Raw genomic sequence first — 21519 nt, 5'->3', positions numbered from 1 at the left:
ATACATTTGTTTTACTGTTTATCTTTACCAGTGAGTTTGTATGATGTGTGGGACAAATTTGCTCAAGTTTGCTCTAATGAAAGGCTGGTGTATATCTACTTTCCATTGTTGAAGTGGTGAACCAATTAATAAATTTGCACTGCCCATCTTGAACAGTGCAAGACAGTATATTCCTAGTATACAATGCTGGGAGCTGGGGGGATTTGTCTGGTGCCTTTCTCTGTGTGATTCATGAGAGGCTCTGGCAGCATTCATGCAATCTAGCTTGATGTGGGGTGCAACGTGCAGTTGTGGTGAGTGATCACAGCACCTGGAGGGGCTTACTGCTGGTCACTAGGAAGGCATTGTGAGAGACAGCCCATGCTAGAGAGAGTTAAGGGGGCACAGTGGTCCCATGGTCCCAGGCTGCACCCTGGGGATCCCTTCACAGGGAGATCACAGGTCCTTTGGTCAAAGCAATATTTCTGCTTCCACATCTGATTTTCTTTTATCTTCCACATGTTTTTTGTCATGAGATTTCATCAAGTTATCACTGATTGGTAAATGAGATCTGATCCTTCTACCTATTAACAGCTGAGCTGAAGAAGAGCCATTCTCCAGAGACGTATTTTGGTGAACCAATAAAGTTTGATACAGATCATCCCCACCGTTGAAAGTCTTTTTCATAAGGTTCTTTCATAGGGTGAGTAAGACCTGCCTCCATGTTGCGCCCCCTGTAACTTCAGCCAATGTACATCAAAGATCCTGTCTCCAGCGCCAACTCCATCCCCTGCACCAACACCATCACCAAGCTGCTGTAGAGCTCCACATGGGGAGACGCTCTGCTGCTGGGGACACATGAGGTCTGGCTTCTTCCCCGCAACTTAAAATCATTGTCAGGCTGCTCTACAGCCCTGCAGGGAGGGGTGCTCTGCTGCTACTGTTTATGGTGTTGTTCCCTGTCCTGCCAAGACACTCTCAAAATTAAGACAACTACTGGGTTATGCTGTAGCCCTTCAGACAGGGGGCTGGGAGTTCCGCTGCTGGAGCCATGACACAGCTCCACAGCCAGAATTACGGCATCGCAGGGCTGCTGCTGCTGCTCTGAAGAGCTGAGGCCAGGATCCATCCAAGAAATGACAAAGCTGTTGCTCCATAGTCTTGCGTGTGAGACATGCTGCTATTGGGGAGACACCACGGCCTGGCTTTACACCTAGACCTGAGTTCCCAGCCCAGCTGCTCTGCTGCTGCCCTCAGGCCTGGTTTCACTCCTGGAACTGACATAGAATTAAGATGAGGGTTGGAAGAGACCTCAGGTGGTCGTCTAGTCCAACCCCCTGCTCAAAGTAGGACCAACCCCAACTAAGTCATCTGCTGGGCTGCTCTAGAATCCTACAGGGAAGGACACTCTCTGCTGCTGCCCCATCTCTGGAAGTGACACACTGTAGCCATTTGGTTGCTGTATTGGCTGCTGCTGAAGCTGTGGTCTCATTGCAGCTACTAATTCTCTCATCCCCTCTTTGTGGACACCGATGAGCCACTGCTGGAGCTGCCCATCTGTTCCTCCTACCTGCCCCAGTTGAGTGGGGGATTCTCCATCTTGTGATGTCTTCAAATCAGCTCTGAAGCCTTGCTGGAAGATAAGCTTTAACCAAACACAAGTAACTGGGCTCAATATAGGGGTAATTAGGTGAAATCCTATGACCTGTATGTATTACACAGGAGGTCAGATTAGATGGTCTAATCTGTGAATGTATGAATTCTGTGGTGATGTGAGAAAAAGTGATCCAGACTCGTGGCTAGAAGAAGGACCATGTGTGCATGGAATAGGACAGAGTAGCCTTGAACAATGACATTAGTGGAGTGTCTACACAGGCAAACCCATCAGTAAGGCTGCACGCCTGTCACAGAGGTCAGGGAAGTCACGGATTCTGTGACTTTCCAGGGTGTCCATGCCTTCTGCAGCTGGCAGGTGACTGACACCTGGGCCACTGGAGCAGCCGTCAGTGGCAGCGGTCCTGGCTGCCCCCCACCAGCTGTGGCAGCGGCAGTCCTGGGCAATCCCCCAGCAGTGGCAGTGGTCCCAGGATGCCCCCTCAGAGCACCACCAGGTGCCCTGGAGCACACCCCAGCACCAGTGGACGTGCGCACATGTGTGTGTGTGTGTGTGATGCATGTCATTTCCTTTCGCTGAAGGTCTGTATAAAGAAAATGTGAGTATCATGTGTGTTTGTCTCCTTTAGAGCTCTACAGAGAGATCCCACCAGATATGTCCCTGAAAAGGGGCTGGTCTGTGTCCTTTCATGGATTTTTGGCCTAACCTCCCATTACTCCCAACACTCTAGCTTGAAATTCCCAGCACATGCACTCCATATGTTTATGGAAATATGCTTATGAGTGTGAATATAATGTAACTGGAATATGCTTTATGCAAAACATCTCTTGCAAGGTATCATTACAAAGATGTAATCTACTAAGTGTTCATCCTATTTGCATGAATGTGTCATTCTTGTATCTAAAACTAGAAACATGAAGTATTACTCAGAGGTCCTATTGTAATTATGCAAAGTGTGGGCCATTAATGGTAGTTTGAAATCTTGATGGCTCCCACTAACTAGGACAATTGGTTGTAAATGGCTCTGTTTACTTTTAAGCCTTCTTGTATATGTGGGTGCCAGCCAGTGAGTAATGAAATTTCTCAGGACATGTGAACATGTCACATGATACTGGGATCCATCTCAAACCTGGTGCTTTTCCATTTAGAAGGAAGGGGGGAACCCAGAGACCGACAAATGATTCCTGCCTTGTGCCAAAGATACAAAAGGGGGTGGAACAGAACAAAGGGGGTTCCAGTCATGCGAAATCCCTTGCTTTTCACCTAAGATGCCTGCTGGAATTAACAAGAACTGTACCAGGGGAAAGTATTGGGCCCAGACTAAGAAGGAGTCTAGTCTGTGAAAGAAGCTTATTGGAACATCTCTGTGGGTGAGATTTACCTGTATTCAGTTTCTTAAATGTATTAGGTTTAGACTTGCATGTTTTGTTTTATTTTGCTTGGTAACTTTGTTCTGTCTGTTACTGCTTGAAACCACTTAAATCCCTTTTTATACTTAATAAAATCACTTTTGTTTATTAATTAACCCAGAGTAAGTGATTAATACCTGGGGGAGCAAAGAGCTGTACATATCTCTCTATCAGTGTTATAAAGGGTGGACAATTTATAAGTTTACCCTGCATAAGCTTTATACGGAGTAAAACAGATTTATTTGAGTTTTAGATCCCATTGGGAGGTGGGTGTCTGGGTGCTGAAGATAGGAAACCTGCTGAGCAGTTTTAGTTAAATTCTGCAGGTTTGAGGGTGTGGTTCAGACCTTGGGTCTGTGTTGCAGGGGAGTAGCATGTCTGGCTCAACAAGGCAGGGTTCTGGAGTCCCAAGCTGGCAGGGAAAATGGGCTCAGAGGTACTTTCAGCATGTCAGTAACAGACCCAAGGGGGTCTCTGTGACCAAACCCGTTACAACTGTCTGCCTCATTTTTATCCCTAAAGGCCAGAACACAACAAAACAAAACAAAGACTCCCACTCAATTCTTCACTAGTAGTAATTGCTAGAGCTGTTTAAAAAGTTTTCATCAGAATGATTTTCCAGCCAAAAAAAATGCCCTTTTCGCAAAACAAATATTCCATGAAAATTCAGTTTTGCTAAAAAAATATATATATATTGTTCTCTTCAGAAAATTGAAATGATGGCTCTCCATCTGCCCACCTGGAAGGAGTGTTACTTTTTGCAAAATAAAGTTTCTCTTTAATGCATTGGCGGGGGTGAGGGGACATTTCTCTTTCCAGGAAATTTCAAATAATTTGGATTTCGAATTAAACCAAATTTTGAAACCACAAAATTTCCCATGAACCAGAAATCCCATGTTTCAACCAGCTCTAGTAATTACCCTCCTTGCTAAATATTCAGCGGGTAGAGTATCAAACTTCGCAATGCTGCCTGTACTTCTCCGGATGATTTGAGGATCTAAGCACCCTAGTCTCTAAATGAATCACACTTAGCTACACAGAAATCTGATCAATCCAGATGTGTATTTTCTCATGCAGGAAACAAATTCACCATTGGCCCAAAGAACCAGGCACAGCTTGAAAGGGACCAACTGTCATCTGAAATAAAAACTTGGCCTTTGTGTGAAGAGATTTGCTGCTCCCTGGGCTCCAGACTTCTTTATATAGACAACATGGAAGAGCTAGTAAAGCCTGTTTTTTTTTCCTTTGTATTCCTATATTTTCCAGATTATAAGGTGCAGATGAGAGAAAAAGCAGTGACTTAATTATTTGTTTTATTTTTGGGGTACATCTAAAAGCAAAGTTGTAATTTAAAAAAATCTAAACAAAATCAGAAATTCAACTGTCTGACATCAGCTGTAAAATTTCCCTAGTCCCTCAAGACCATTAACTCACCACCCAGCAGAAATCAGAGAAGGTAGATAAGATCAATATTGGCAGGATAAAGTGACACCCTAAATCCCATGTAGGGCTAAAGGATCTGGTAGCCCTGAAGCACTAGCGATGTGGAGAAAATTTAGAATCAACACTGATTAAAGGAGCTAAAGGAAGTGATACTGAGTGTGGGCCATTAGCATAGGAGTACATGTTTTGCCATGTTTGGGACCTACTCTCCTGCTCCCTGGGACCAACAAGGTTCCATTTTTTCACAGTATCCCAGCTCATAAATTCTGGAATATCTGTCTGTCTCTATGTACTGTTCTTTGTAAATAAGTATTACATGTGCTTTATCAGGAAATAATAAATTTAGACAAGACAAGAAAGTAAAAGAAATACTTTGCAACCAGCTATGAGAGGAATAACAGATCATATTTGGGAACTCATGGCTATGGCTGTGTTAGATTAGTGCTTTAGATGCAAGTCCCTTTATTTGGAACATATGGTTTGTGGCAGCCAACCACAAAGTAGGAGAGCGGGTCAAAAAATTTAGTCAAACTTTTTTGCCCTGAAAATGCTGTGAAATGGAAATTTGTAGGAAACACCTCTGTTCTTTTTTTCAATGAAAACACAAAAACTTCCACAATTTTTTTTTTTACCTAGAATGAAAAATGTTCCAGAATTCAAAACATTTTTTGAAAAAGTCAATTTTTTTCATGAGAATAAATATATATTCTGCAAATTGGTTGATTGTATTTTGGAAAGATTCAAAATCTGGGCCTGAAGACAGATCATGTTTCAGAATGAGGGCAACTCTATAATTTGTTTTGAACTAAAAATCTTAAATTTAAAGGAATTTGAAATCTGTATCCAAACCTAATTGTATTTGTTATTGTGCAATAATGATGGGATGTGAGAGTTAGGTAAGTGTGAAATAGTATGATTTTGTATTCTATTAGTTTTTGCATGTTTTCTTAAATAAATTGTTCATGTTATTTTTCAGCAACTCAAGAGGACTGAGGCTGCTAGATTAATCAATTTAGATTAGCTATATAGAAATCCAGAAGAATTATACAGGTTTGTTATATAGGGAACAAAATAGTTATATGCAGTATCTACATTGACTCCTATTTGATAGGTCTACTCACATTCCAGTATAATTACTGCCGACATTCTGAAAGTATGAGCAAGGACATTTTTTAAAGGAAAATAGGGATTTGCCTTAACACCAATGGAATATGTCTGAGTAAGAAACCAAGAACCCTTTTCAGAGGGGTGGAGTGGATAAATGTGTAACCTTTCTGCCAGGTGGAGGCAGCAGCAACAAGGACCAGGTTCAATATCCAAAGGTTCCTCTTAACAATACAATACAGAACCAGCTCAAGCCCCCGCCCAGTAATCTGGGAAAATTAAACATCACCTCTGGGCACCTCTAAGAGGCAATACTTCCCCTCTCACAAACTCTGAGTCTGTGTATAGCAAAGAAACTTTTAATAAAATGGGAAAAGGAACACAGCATTAATCTGGGAAAACACCACAACAATGATTCAAAAGCATATGACCATGAGCAAACACCAACTTCAGAGTATGTTGGGCAGTGTCCTTTGCCTCAGTTTCTCACCTTGTGGTGTGAAAGTCTGACAAACAAATGTTCCTGTCACATGCCACTCACCTCTCCCTCCACTGCACCCCACTCACAGCTGCTGTTTGGTCAGCGAAGACAAGAGTTCAGAGGTGCGTTCACATGAGTACACCTCCCACTCCAGCGTGGGGGAGAGGAAGGGAAAGGGTTCAAACAACGCCTCAGCTTCTGTGGCCACCACTATAACTGGCTCATAGTTGCTACCATTCACTCTGCCATCACTGCCACCACCATTTACTCTGTCACCGCCATTCCGCGGCTGCCATCCTCCGCTAACTCTCTGCTGTGACTTCACAGTCTGAAGTACCACCACTTAACTCAGGTCTCAGTGATTTCAGCAAGTAGTGGGCAACCTCACTGCTAGTGCAGGCTGTTCAGTCTATTTCACTGTAACACTGTCCCATACCAGGTCTAAGGCTTGGTCTACACTACACAGTTAGGTCAACATAAGGCAGCTTATAATGTCTGTGTCTACACTACCAGGTCCATTCTGCCAATGTAACTCGCCTGCTACGTCAGCTTAATTACCCCACCTCCACTTAAATTGATGTTAGTTGATGTTAGGTCAATGGAGAGGCAGTGTAGACAGTGTGTTGCTGATGTCGACTTTACTGGCCTCCAGGAGCTGTCCCACAGTGCTCCGCTGTGACCGCTCTGGTGAATGTTTTCAACTCTACTGCTCAGCAGCCAGGTACACAGGAAACACCCCCTCCCCGTTAAATCCCTGGGAACTTTTTAATTCCCATTTCCTGTTTTTTTAGCATGGAGAGCTCGCCAGCCCAGCTGATCATGGCGACTCAACACCCCAAATGTGTTCGAGCCTAGAGTACACGGGATGTGGTGGATCTTATTGGTCTGTGGGGAGAAGAGTCTGTGCAGGCACAGCTCCTATCCAGCTGAAGAAACGTAGACATCTACAAAAAGATAATGTAGGGTATGGGGGAGTAAGGCTAGAGCAGGGATACACAGCAGTGATGCATGAAAATGAAAGAACTTCAGCAGGTGAACCAGAAGACAAGGGAGGTGAACAGTCATTCTGGTTCTGCACCACAGACATGCCGCTTCTGCAATAAGCTGCATGCGATTCTCAGCGGTGACCCCACAACAACCCCCAAGAGCAGTGTGGATACCTCTGAGGAGGTGGAGTAGGGCTAGAGTAGGGCACCACACGCAACAGTGAGGAGGAGGTCTTGGGTGAGTAGGAGGAAGAGGAGAATGGGAGACAGGCGAATGGGGGATCCATTCTTCTGGAGAGTCAGGAGCTCTTTGAAACCTCGGAGCAGTCCAGCCAGTCGCAGAACAGCATCGTGGCTAACCCTGATGCCAGGAAAGGCACCTCTGGTGAGTATGCAATTCCAATTAATATTTGGGGTCACATGTTCTTATACTCTATGTTTAATGTTTTTAACATGATGAGGTGCCGTGGGTATCTGCTTCCCAGTGGCCACATCAGCTAAGCTAAATGATAGTGATAAATGTGATAAATGATCTGGAGGATGGTGTGGATTGCACTCTCAGCAAATTTGTGGATGATACTAAACTGGGAGGAGTGGTAGATACGCTGGAGGGGAGGGATAGGATACAGAAGGACCTAGACAAATTGGAGGATTGGGCCAAAAGAAATCTGATGAGGTTCAATAAGGATAAGTCCAGGGTCCTGCACTTAGGATGGAAGAATCCAATGCACCGCTACAGACTAGGGACCGAATGGCTAGGCAGCAGTTCTGCGGAAAAGGACCTAGGGGTGACAGTGGACGAGAAGCTGGATATGAGTCAGCAGTGTGCCCTTGTTGCCAAGAAGGCCAATGGCATTTTGGGATGTATAAGTAGGGGCATAGCGAGCAGATCGAGGGACGTGATCGTTCCCCTCTATTCGACATTGGTGAGGCCTCATCTGGAGTACTGTGTCCAGTTTTGGGCCCCACACTACAAGAAGGATGTGGATAAATTGGAGAGAGTCCAGTGAAGGGCAACAAAAATGATTAGGGGTCTAGAACACATGACTTATGAGGAGAGGCTGAGGGAGCTGGGATTGTTTAGCCTGCAGAAGAGAAGAATGAGGGGGGATTTGATAGCTGCTTTCAACTACCTGAAAGGGGGTTCCAAAGAGGATGGCTCTAGACTGTTCTCAATGGTAGCAGATGACAAAACGAGGAGTAATGGTCTCAAGTTGCAGTGGGGGAGATTTAGCCTGGATATTAGGAAAAACTTTTTCACTAAGAGGGTGGTGAAACACTGGAATGCGTTACCTAGGGAGGTGGTAGAATCTCCTTCCTTAGAGGTTTTTAAGGTCAGGCTTGACAAAGGCTTGTCTGGGATGATTTAACTGGGAATTGGTCCTGCTTCGAGCAGGGGGTTGGACTAGATGACCTTCTGGGGTCCCTTCCAACCCTGATATTCTATGATAAGCAGAGGATGCCCCATGGAAAAGACTGTTTAGGTGCACAGGGATGACCCAAGAATCCTCCACAGAGGTCTCCAGGAAAGTTTCATGGCCGTACTCTGCAATACATTGCAGAATGTTTCTGGGAAAGGCTGTCTTGTTTCTTCCACCTCAGTAGGACACTTTCCTGTGCCACTCCAGTGTCAATTCTGCTGGTATCATCACAGTACACAGCATAGTAGCATAAGGACCCGGTCTGCACCCAGACATTTGCAGCAGGTGTTCCCTTGCTGCCTGTGTTACCCTCAGGAGAGTGATATCAGCTAGGGTCACCTAGGGGAGATTGTGGCAGTTTTCATTTCAATTGCTCGGACTGCAAACAATAGTGTATGTAATCCCACCCCCATTGTGCTTTTCCGCTCCTTCATGGTTTCCCAGACATGCCGGTGGTTTGGGTGGCAGGGGGAGAAGCTTCAAGACTTGGGCCACAGCTACGAACAGTGGCAGGAGTGCAGTGTTGAGGGGAAGGGAAATTTGCTTGTTCACTCTCACTGCTGCAACCCACCCACCCCCACCTCTACCCCCAATGCTGCCTCTGCCAAGGCTTGTGTTAGAATACAGATATTCAGGCCTGCCTGTAAAGGCCTATACTTTTAAGAACTTAGGTGTATTTTTATCAGTTAGCTAGTTACAGGTGTATAAAACAAAGAATCAAAATCACAGTCCGCCTGTGTAGGGGCCTTCTCTCACTAGGATAGTCTGAGGACTTGTTCTTAGGCTAAGGCCTTTGGCTAAGCAACAGGGCAGCCATAAGCTGGGAAGTGTAAGTCCTCACTTGCAGCTTTCTGAACAGACCAGCGTTCTTAATGATGTGGGCATCATGTACCTTCCCTGACCATCCCATGTAGATGTCAGTAAAATGCCCTCAGTGATCCACCACTGAAAAGTATCCCTTATGATTGATGTACTATTTGGCAAGGCGGTCTGGTGCCAAGATAGGGATATCTGTGCCATCTATCACCCCACTGCAGTTAGGAAACCCCATTGCACCAAAACCATCCAGTATGTCCTGCACATTGCCAAGAGTCACTACCCTTCTTAGCAAATGGCAATTAATGGCTCTGCATATTTGGATCACAGCAGCCCCCACAATGGATTTACCAAATCCAAATGTATTCCCCACTGATGGTAGCATTCTGGCATTGCAAGCTTCTACACAGCAATCGCCACTCGCTTCTCCACTGTCAAAGCAGGTCTCATTTTAGTGTCACTGTGCTGCAGGGCTGGGGAGAGCACTGCACACATTTCCTGGAAAGCGGTCTTCCACATACGAAAGTTCTGCAACCACTGATCGTCATTCCATAACTGTATAACGATTCAATTCCACCAGTCAGTGCTTGTTTCTCGGGACCAGAGATGGTGCTTCACCATGTTCAGCTGCTGTGTGACTGCTAGCAGCAACTGGGAATTGTTTCATTCTATGGCTTGCAGCTGGGTTGCTTGAATGTTCCATGCACCAGCTCCTGTCTCGGCTCTTTAAATACTGCAGGATAAGAAGTGAGATGTTTATAATGCTCACAACAAGAGTGCTGAAGGCCAAGCTTTCCACTGTAAGGCATGCAAAGCACAAGGTAACCATTGTCAGTCCATGCCCCAGGTCTGGTGCAAGGTTTCTATTTAAAAAACACTCCCCTTATTACACTTAAGTGCAAGCCAGAACATAATCAGAAGCCCTAGCTATTCAATGAAATGGTGTGCTATTCCTGCCATGGTAAGTATGGCCCAGGGACATGGGCAATGGACTTTGTACTGCAACTTGTGGCAAACCTGCTTTGGGAGCACCGGTGGTCAGGTGGACAATTCCCCCTCCACCGAACAATATGGACTTTGCTTTGAGACCAGGGACCAGCATTAAACCTCCCAAATTGCAGTCTTTCTCCAAGTGTCTGTGGCCATGAGATAACATAGGAAGCCCACCCCCCTACGCTGCTGGTAGTAGTCACCCTGGATTTGCAGAATCTGAGGTCAATGCCAATCGCTGCCAACCAAACCACCACCATGTTAGGAAAAGCATGGTTGAGAGACTCAGAAGTCACCATGGGTGGTGTATCACATGCTCTAATGTTTGAGGTATGAGCAACTTGTAATGAAAAATTCCACTGTTTCCCCTAGGTGACCCTAGCTGATATCAGTCTCCTGAGGGTAACAGAGGTGGCAAGAGAGCAGATGCTGCAAACATCTGGGTACAGACCTGGTCCTTATGCTGCTATATTGTGTACCACAATGATGCCGGCAGAGTTAATACTGGAGTGGAGCGGGAAAGTGTCCTACCAGGGTGGAAGAAATAAGGCAGCCCTCCCCAGAAACCTTCTGCAAAGGATTGCAGAGTAACTCCATGAGAGTCTCCTGGAGATCTCCATGGAGGATTCCAGGTCCATTCCTCCGCACATAAACAGTCTTTTCCATGGGGCAACCTCTGTGTAGCTGGAGTGGTCACTGGGAAGCAGATACCCACCAAACCTCACTTTTTCTTCAGATTAAACATAAAATATAAGAGCATGTAACCACTACAGTTTGGTTGGATTTGCATATTCACCAAAGTTGCCTTCCCCGCAGGCCAGCTTTGGTGGTGGGCGGCCTGGGCGGCAGCACAGGACAACCCGCCAAAGAGGGTGCCGTGCATAGAGTTTGGTACCTGACTCGCACATGACCTGCTGAGAGCCAGCTGGGCTGACAGAGGCAGCCAGCAGGTGAGCAGCAGCATTTGGTGAGGGCGGAGGGACCCGAGCTGCAGGGGAGCAGTTGGATAATCGGCCAGGTGACTCCTCCAGAGCAGGGGTGCCCCTCCTCCCGCTGCTCCACTGCCGTGTGCGGCCGCTGCTGCTTCTGTTTCCCCCTCTGCCCCAGAGCCACCCCTGGCCACGCTGCTCGAGACTGGGAGTGTCCTGTCTGCTGTGCAGAATGGGTGGGAAAGGGGAGGCTGATGTCAGGGTTTTCCCTTCCCCCCGCCCATGTACCCGGTCTCCGCTGAGCTGGGGTGGTGGGACAGGGGGAAATCCGTCTGTGCTCCTACCTCTCTGGGCCCACAGTGGCAGCTACCGATGGTGCTGGGGTCTGAACAAGCCTTCAGGTTCCTGATCCTGAGTGGTTTCTTAAAGAGACAGTTGCCCGACACACTCACTCAGGCACACACACACTCCCCTCAACACACACACACACTGCCCCCCCCACACACACACACACTCTGTCTAGGGTTGCCAGGTGTCCGGTTTTTGACTGGAACACCCGGTCGAAAAGGGACCCTGGCAACTCCGATCACCACGGCTGACTGGGCTGTTAAAAATCCAGTTGGCGGTGCAGGAAGGCTTCCTATCTGGCTCCACGAGGCTCCCAGGAAGCTGCCAGCATCTGCCCCTCGCTCCTCCTGCCACAGGGTCTCTGAGCTCTTCCTCTACCCCCAGCACCAGTTCAGCAGCTCCCATTGGCCAGGAACCGTGGCCAATGAGAGCTGAGGGGGCGGTGCCTCCAGGTGGGAGCAGAGCACAGAGCCACATGGTTGTGCCTCCACTTGGGAGCTGGAGAGAGATGTCTCTGCTTCCCAGAGCCACCTGAGGTAAGTGCCGCACGGAGCCTGCACCTTAAAACCCCTCCTGCACTCCAAACCCTGGTCCCACCCCAGACCCTGCACCCCCAGCAGGAGCCCTCACACACACACCCCCGCATCCTAACCCCCTACCGCAGCCTGGAGCCCCCTCCTGCACCCCAAACCCCTCATCCCTGGCCCCACCCCAGAGCACGCACCCCCAGCCGGAGCCCTCACCCCTGTCGCACCCTAACCTCCACCCCAGGCGTTGAAAATGAGCAAATGAGTGAGGGTGGGGGAGAGTGAGCGACAAAGGGAGGGAGAATGGAGTGAGCAGGCGTGTGGCCTTGGAGAAGGGGCGGTGCAGGGGGCAGGGCAAGGGTGTTCGGTTTTCTGCAAATACAAAGTTGGCAACCCTAACTTTGTTACACACTCACTTCAACACACACACACTCCCCAACACACATGCTGTCTCTCACATACACACACTCTCTCACACATTCATACATACAGTCTATGATACACACTCCCCCCAACAGACACACACACACACGCTTGCTCTCTCGCTCACTCACTCACACACACACCCAACACACACAACACCAGGGCTCCCTGCACCAAGGTCACTTTCCCCACCTGGGCTGTGCTGTGAGGTGAGCATCAGGAGATGCTGCTTTCCTGCCCTCTCCTTACATAGCCCAGGTGGGGAAAGTGACCTGGATGCAGGGAACCCTGACATCGCTCCTTGCTCCCCCACCCCCACAGGCCCCTGGGTGTGCAGGGCAGAGGAGTAGCAGTCCTGGGGGGGATCGAGCAGCAATGCCCACTGCTCCATGCATCTAGGTCAGTTTCCCCACATGGATGCAGGAGGGAGTGCAGGGATTAGGGGTGAAGGGGGGAGTGCAAGGGTTAGGGGTTAAGGGGGTGCAGGGATTGGGGTGCAAGAAGGAGTGCAGGGATTAGGGGTGAAGGGGGCACAGTGCAGGGGTTAGGGACAAACCAGGGGGTGGGGAGCCTGGGGAGCTCTTGGGGGCCATGGGAAATGTGGGGGCACCCACAGGGACCAGGGGCAATGAGGGGGCACCATGCCCAGGGGAGCCAGGAGCAATGGGGGAGAAGTTGCAATCACGGGGACCAAAATACAAGTTTGCCCAGGGCACCATTTTCCCTAAGGGCAGCCCTGCTTCCCCAGCATCACACTCGGCCACCATACTGTCCTGTGATCAAGGTTAAAAATAGCTCCTGGCTCTTGGGGAGAATGGATCCACTATTCACTTGTCACCCATTCTCCTCCTTCTCCTCTTCCTCATCCATTATGTCCTCCTCATTGTTGTCTGAGGTGGCCCGGGACTCAGACTCCTGGAAGGTATCCACACTGCTCTTGGGGGTCGTTGTGAGGTTGCCGCTGAGAATCTCATGCAGCTCATTGTAGAAGCAGCATGTCTGTGGTGCAGAACCAGAATGACTGTTCACCTCCCTTGTCTTCTGGTCCGCCTGTCAAAGTTATTCCATTTTGACACGGAACTGCTGTGTGTCCCTGGTGTAGCCCTTGTCCCCCATGCCCTGCATGATCTTTTTATAAATGTCTACATTTCTTCAGCTGGATCAGAGCTGTGCTTACACAGACTCATCTCCCCACTGACCAATAAGTCCCACCACCTTCTGTGTACTCCAGGCTGGAGCATGTTTTGGGTGTTGAGTCACCATGATCACCTGGGTTAGCAAGCTCTCCACGCTGATCAAAGAGGAAATGGGAATTCAAAGTTTCCAGGGCTTTAACAGGGGAGGGGCTGTTTCCTGTGTACTTGGCTGCTGTGCAGTGGAGTTTAAAATGATCTCCAGAGCAGTCACAGCAGAGCATTGTGGGACACCTAGATGCCAGTTCAGACAACCTACACAACACTGCGTCTACACTGACTCTTTGTTGACCCATCAACATCGAATCAAGTGCTACACCTCTCATGGAGGTAGAGTAATTAAGGCAATGTTACAGGTGAGTTAGGTCGGAGGAAGGGACTTGGCAGTGTAGATACATATGTTATTAGGTCAACCTAAGGCAGTTTCTGTCAACCTAAGTTTATAGGGTAAACCAGGTTTCAGTCTGTTCCTGAAATCTCTCCCCCACCCCTGCCCACACCACCCGCAACTCATCACTAGATATCAGGGGAGAGCTCATTCAGACTTGGCTTACAAATGCAAGGATCTTGATCAATCTATGAGATTGCAGATGCAACTTCCAATGAATTCAGCACCCACCTTGTGTTACCAGTAGAGCTGGCTGGAAAATGTATTTTCCGTCCCTTGGGATATTCCAATATTTTGACTTTTTTTTTCCTGAATTGGGACAAAAAGTTGAAATTTTGATAATTCTCAGAAAATGAAAAGTTCCAAAAAATTTTGATTTGGAAATATTGAAATGAAAATTGTTGACATTTTGGATAAAAATGAAATATTCTGACATCCCCAAACTGTGGAAACAAAATGTCAATTAGAAATAAAACCTTGTGTTTAGAGCTGACACTTCCACTTACAATTACACTGCAATTCAAAATGATAATTTTGAAATATTGCTTCAGAAAACTGAAAGAAAAAATGTTGACATGTTGGAAATCAGTGTTTTCCCATGGAAAAATCACCATTTTGATGAAACCACATGTTTGTCAGAAAATTTTTAATGAGCTCCAGTAACCAGATTGACTGATATAAGATTGTAATTTTTTCCCTCGAAAAACCATCCTTTCCCAAAGTCACATCCACATAATGTCTCACCAAGAGTCCACCAGAGAACATCATTTCTTGGATATTAGGTTGTATATTAGGAAAAACTTTTTCACTAGGAGGGTGGTGAAACACTGGAATGCCTTACCTAGGGAGGTGGTGGAATCTCCTTCTTTGGAGGTTTTTAAGGTCAGGCTTGACAAAGCCCTGGCTGGGATGATTTAGTTGGGGATTGGTCCTGCTTTGAGCAGAGGGTTGGACTAGATGAGCTCCTGAGGTCCCTTCCAACCCTGATATTCCATGATTCTATGATTTTAACACAAACACACATCGCAATTTTTAGAGCTGTATGGGGATATATTTGAGGTCCTGCTTTGATTACAGTGTCACACATGATCAGCATTTCCCAGAATCTGCCAATTGACCCAAAGTAGAATCTTTGCATCGTGACTGTTTCCTCTCTTGACTCAAGTATTGCAGTGTCTAGTCAAAAATGCATACAGGAGCTTCTAGGGCCTTTGAAGTGGAAGCTGATAGATCCAATGTCTCTCGCAGTGTTGGTGCTTGTGATGCAGTTACCAGTGCTGTGCGTGCACACATTGCTCATGCCAATGCTAATTGCACCCAGTCATTTTGTATCCTCTCCTCTTTCTGGTGATGATACTGGTGGCACTGATGGTAAAGTAAACCAATGAAAATAAAAGAACATTTCAAGTGCAATGGAGCAGAGAGACCCCCAAGCTCTCTCCAGTCCAGGCAATGAGACAGGAAGCTCCTGCTTTGGAGAACTGGGTGGCAAAGAGTCCATCCTGGAGGTAAAGCAGGGAAGGTGAGTAAGACCAGGTTTTTGAAAGTGCTTGTACACAAGCTGAGCATTTTTTTCTTAGTCACAGTTGTTTAATGCAGTAATTCAAGTATGTCAGTGTCCAAACCAAGCTCTATAGTTAATGCCTGAGGCCTACTCAGTAATGATAAAGATGAAAGACCCATTTCTCTGAGCACATTGTGTAGGTGCAACATCCGTCGAACTAGCAGAGCGAGAACTTCCTTTGCGGTTTAAGCCGGAACATCGCAGAGCAAATAATTTTCCTCTCTCAGTTCATGCTGACCCTCTGCCGCTCTCTGTCTCCACTGAGGATTTTGAGACAGGACTAGACGGGTACGCCTCCTAAAGTTCTGTTCCAGGACTCCTGCTCACTGATCCGAAAACACCTCCACAGGTATCATCTCCAAGTGCTTGTGGGGTCTTTCATTGTTAGGGAATGTAACTGCTGTAGGATTTTTCTCTTCAGACTAACTCAGGAAGTGTGTGTTGATGGGTGATGTTTTCAAAAGTGCCTAAGAACCAGATTGAAATCAGTGGGATTTAGGAGCCTAAATAACTTTTAAAAATCTGGCCCTAAGTGACTTATGAGCATAATTCTTGTTGAAAGTCAATGGGACTCTAGCAGGGATGGTCTGCCCCCTTTAAGGGCAGTAGGGACTAAAGGTCAACCACCCCCTGTTCTTTGGTATGGCTCTTCAAGGTTTGAGGAGTTTGGAAGGGTCTAGGAAGTGTCAGAGGAAGATACTGGGAAGAAGGAAGCACTCCTGGGGAAACAGTGTTTGGGGAAATCCATAGTTCTTCTGTTCCTTTAAGGGCCCAGGAGCAGAAGCTTTGTAATGCAGTGTGGGGCAAAATTCCCCTCTCTCACAGCCAACTGGGATGAGCCTTGGAGAGAGGGCAGCATATATGACTCTAGCAGACTCTAGCAGGAGGAGGACTGCTGCCCGCTGACCTCTCTAAGCCAACAGGTGAAAGGACTGAGTAAAAAAGGGGCTAGCTGGGGAGAAGCTGACTAAGAATCATAGAATCATAGAATATCAGGGTTGGAAGGGACCTCAGGAGGTCATCTAGTCCAACCCCCTGCTCAAAGCAGGACCAATCCCCAACTAAATCATCCCAGCCAGGGCTTTCTCAAGCCTGACCTTAAAAACTTCTAAGGAAGGAGATTCCACCACCTCCCTAGGTAACACATTCCAGTGCTTCACCACCCTCCTAGTGAAAAAGTTTTTCCTAATATCCAACCTAAACCTCCCCCACTGCAACTTGAGACCATTACTCCTTGTTCTGTCATCAGCTACCACTGAGAACAGTCTAGATCCATCCTCTTTGGAACCCCCTTTCAGGTAGTTGAAAGCAGCTATCAAATCCCCCCTCATTCGTCTCTTCTGCAGACTAAACAATCCCAGTTCCCTCAGCCTCTCCTAAATCATATGTTCCAGTTGCCCTCCGCTGGACGTTTTCCAATTTTTTCACATCCTTCTTGTAGTCTTGTAGAACTGCAGCTGGCCTGTATCAGAACCCAGCTCCAGGATGATAGCTGTGGAATCCTCACCTAAGGAGAGCGAGACTGTTTGAATTTTCACCATGCTTCAGGAAGAAGGGCTGGGGTCTTCTGAACTTGGTGAGAGAACACTTCTCTGAATTAGTACCCAGGGCCAGAAGAAAGGTTAAACTCAAGGGGCTAAAGAAGAAGTTTTATATTCTGTAGGAAAGGTTAATAAAGGAGACCCCACAAAGGGGTTATCTGCTTGGATTACTTGAGTCTGAGAAAATGATTGCAAGCACCAGGAGAAAGCTGAGTAGCCCACCTGCAGAGCCATGCAGGACCAGAAGAGGGCATGCTCAAGGGCTGTACCCTGTTACAGGGACTTATGCTCCTAAATTTCTTGGTCTCTCTTGAAAATCCCAACTATTATTTTTATTTAAAAGGATTCCTCTTTATTTCTAACTTTTGTATCCCCCCCCCTTAATCTAAGCAGCACAAATGTGGGTTTTGGATGTATGATATTGGTCAATCCATGGAGCTAATAGTTCTACATGTTTAACTGTGTGGTTTTTTTTGCCATATCCACCATATCTACAAGACCACCAAAAATTAGGATATCAAGTTATTAGTAAAGTGTTTAGTACACAATCTGAAGAAAACTTGTTTTTAAAAAATCATTCCAGTTAACTTAGAAATGATCATAAATCCATTGACTGAGAATTTGCTGAGTGGGCCATAAAAATAAGGCTAATGGTAAACACCAGTTTATTTAATCTGGGGTGGGTTTCTAGTGAAGTGCCACTGAGAATCAACAATAGTTCCTCGCTTATTCAAGGTCTGATTAAATCATCTGAAAGAGAATGCAAGCAAAATGTTAATAAAATTTCCATCTCATATTGAATTGGAAGGCATTTGGAGCAGAAGTTAGAGGGTAGAAATATGGACAGGATCCAACAAAATGAAACTGAGACAAATTAGCTGTCCCTATTCAATATACAATGGAGAAGCTTATGTTAATAGCTCTAGATATGGGCTCATTGAGAGTCTGGGGAGGGGGTTTCAGCGGAAGATCTTAAATTCTAACTTCCCCTGCTGTTCTGCTATTCTATGAGGTTTTTGGTCTTCAAGGCATGATGCAAGGCTCATCATTTTATTACTTCAGTTTCTTAAGGAGACTCTTAGCCAGGAATGGGGTTAGGTGAGATGTTTTCAGCTTTTCTCCCTTTAATAATACGATGATTCTTTAAATTAATTAGGGTCCCTGGGTAACATGTTCAAAACATTGAAAATGATTTTTCAATGGGCCATAAGCTTCTAAGTCATTAAAGAGCTTCCAAAAAGGGATTCAGGAAAGCACTTAAGCATGTGACAGTCAGGCATAAAACCCACTGAGGTTCAGGAGTAAAAAGTAGACACAATTATTTTAGTTACTAAAGTCAGCCTGTACATGTGAAATTCTCTCTTTAGGGAGAAAGTGTCATTTTTACACTGCAATTTGTCAGAATAGAGCTACATGTAAAGTTCTTCAGAATATGGTACCTTAACTTTGTGTTTATATATTTTTCAGCATTTTTAAAACAAAGTTTTGCCTTCATTTACAATTTCTTCATGTTGTAATGTTTTTGTAAAATTTCCATCTTTTGATCTGCAATTTTGTAAATTGTGTTTGTTTTGCTTAAGTTATTGAAATGCATGGACAGCTTTAATTTCAGTTCAGCTAATTATTTTCTCTTGGAACATTAAATAGAGGTCAGACATTTTAAAGATTATAAGAAATACATCTCTCTGAGCTCCCTGCTACAATTCTCTGCCTGGCTTCTTTCAAACAACCTATTGTGATATGAAATAGGCCTTGATATTATTTGTCTGCTCTGATGATAAATCAGTAGAGTCTGATTCTTCATGTAACTGCACCAGTTTTATTCTGGTGTAAGTCCATAGGTGTCACTGGAGTTACACCAACATGAAACAAGTGTAACAAAGGGGAGAATCAGGCCCACAGATCTGTTGTCAGCCACTTCCATCCACTCAATCAGAGTGTAAACATTATATCCTTTAGCCCACCAGAAATGAGCGAGCAGGAAATAACCTACACCGAACTGAAATTTCACACTCCTACTCAACAGCAAATGTGGCAAAGAGCTGAGAAGACCAAGACCAAAGGTACTGTACATAACAAGCTGCTAACTCTGTACATGTTTTTATTTTACTCTCAAGAGTCAAACCTCTTGGTCCAATAACTTTCCTTAACTTAACCCCAGAATTACAATAAAAAACTCAATATTAATGGGGGATTTCAACTGTCCCCATATTGCCTGGGTACATATCACTGCAGGACAGGTTGCAGAGATAAAGTTTCTTGAAACCTTAAATGACTGCTTCTTGGAGCAACTAGTCCTGGAGCCCACAAGAGGAGAGGCAATACTTGATTTAGTACTAAATGGAGCATAGGATCTGGTCCAAGAGGTGAATATAGCTGGACCGCTTGGTAATAGTGACCATAATATAATTAAATTTAACATCCCTGTGGTGGGGAAAACACCACTGTGGCCCAACACTGTAGCATTTAATTTCAGAAAGGGGAACTACACAAAAATGATGTTAGTTAAACAGAAATTAAAAGGTACAGTGCCAAAAGTGAAATCCCTGCAAGTTGCATGGAAACTTTTTAAAGACACCATAGTAGAGGCTCAACTTAAATGTATACCCCAAATTAAAAAAATAATAGTAAAAGAACCAAAAAAGAGCCACCATGGCTAAACAACAAAGTAAGAGAAGCAGTGAGAGGCAAAAAGGCATCCTTTAAAAAGTAGAAGTTAAATGCTAGTGAGGAAAATAGAAAGGAGCATAAACTCTGCAGATGAAGCGTAAAAATATAATTAGGAAGGCCAAAAAAGAATTTGAAGAACAGCTAGCCAAAGACTCAAAAAGTTATTGCAAAAAAAATTTTAAGTACATCAGAAGCAGAAAGCCTGCGAAACAACCAGTGGGGCCACTGAACAATCGAAATGCTAAAGGAGCAGTCAAGGATGATAAGGTGATTGCGGAGAAATGAGATTTGTTGCATCGGTCTCCACGGTTGAGGATTTGAGGGAGATTCCCAAACCTGAGCAATTCTTTTTAGGTGACAAGTCTGAGGAACTGTCCCAGATTGAGGTGTCATTAGAGGAGTTTTTGGAACAAATTGATAAACTAAACAGTAATAAGTCACCAGGACCAGATGGCATTCACCCAAGAGTTCTGAAGGAACTCAAATGTGAAATTGCAGGACTACTAACTGTAGTCTGTAACCTATCATTTAAATAAGCTTCTGTACAAAATCACTGGAGGATAGCTAATGTGACGCCAATCTTTAAAAAGGGCTCCAGAGGTAACCCTGGCAATTACAGGCCAGTAAGCCTGACTTCAGTACTGGGCAAACTGGTTGAAAATATAGTAAAGAATAGAATTGTCAGACACACAGATGATGAATATAATTTGTTGGGGAAGAGTCAACATGGTTTTTGTAAAGGGAAATCATGCCTCACCAATCTACTAGAATTCTTTGAGGGGGTCAACAAGCATGTGGACAAGGGGGATCCAGTGGATATAGTGTATTTAGATTTTCAGAAAGTCTTTGACAAGGTCCCTCACCAAAGGCTCTTAAGCAAAGTAATCACTCATGGGATAAGACTGCAAAGAGCAACAAAAGGATCTCTCAAAACTGGGTGAGTGGGCAACAAAACGGCAGATGAAATTCAATGTTGATAAATGCAAAGTAATGCACATTGGAAAACATAATCCCAACTATACATATAAAATGATGGAGTCTACATTAGCTGTTATCATTCAAGAAAGAGATCTTGGAGTCATTGTGGATAGTTCTCTGAAAACATCCACTCATTGTGCAGTGGCAGTCAAAAAAGCAAACAGAATGTTGGGAATCATTAAGAAAGGCATAGATAATAAGACAGAAAATATCATACTGCCTCTATATAAATCCATGGTACGCCTACATCTAGAATACAGCATGCAGATGTGGTCACCACATCTCAAAAAAGATATACTGGAATTGGAAAAGGTTCAGAAAAGGGCAACAAAAATGGTTAGGGGTATGGAACGGCTGTCATATGAGGAGAGATTAATGAGACTGGGACTTTTCAGCTTGGAAAAAAAGACAACTCAGGGGGATATGACAGAGGTCTATAAAATTATGACTGGTGTGGAGAAAATTAATAAGGAAGTGTTATTTACTCCTTCTCATAACCCAAGAACTAGGGGTCATCAAATGAAATTAATAGGCAGCAGGTTTAAAATAAAGAAAAGGAAGTATTTTTTCACACAACACACAGCCTGTGGAACTCCTTGCCAGAGGATGTTGTGAAGGCCAAGACCATAACAGGGTTCAAAAAAGAACTAGATAAATTCATGGAGGATAGGTACATCAATGACAATTAGCCAGAATGGGCAGGGATGGCACCTG

At 45.3% G+C, this 21519-nt stretch overlaps 1 protein-coding gene across 1 annotated transcript in view; it reads left to right on the top strand.

Annotated features, from left to right (window-relative positions):
- Positions 1–15464: 15464 nt before the first annotated feature.
- Positions 15465–21519, top strand: part of LOC144267908 (oxidized low-density lipoprotein receptor 1-like) — a 36170-nt gene continuing 30115 nt past the window's right edge. Inside the window, exons 1-2 of the mRNA XM_077822376.1 lie at positions 15465–15574; positions 19117–19220. Coding sequence (XP_077678502.1) covers positions 15465–15574; positions 19117–19220 — 214 coding nt within the window. The remainder of the gene's footprint in view (positions 15575–19116; positions 19221–21519) is intronic.

The sequence above is a fragment of the Eretmochelys imbricata genome, chromosome 1, assembly GCF_965152235.1.
Source record: "Eretmochelys imbricata isolate rEreImb1 chromosome 1, rEreImb1.hap1, whole genome shotgun sequence".
Taxonomy (NCBI): domain Eukaryota; kingdom Metazoa; phylum Chordata; order Testudines; family Cheloniidae; genus Eretmochelys; species Eretmochelys imbricata.
The sequence above is the reverse complement of the archived record's forward strand: the minus strand, read 5'-3'. Positions and strand labels throughout refer to the sequence as shown.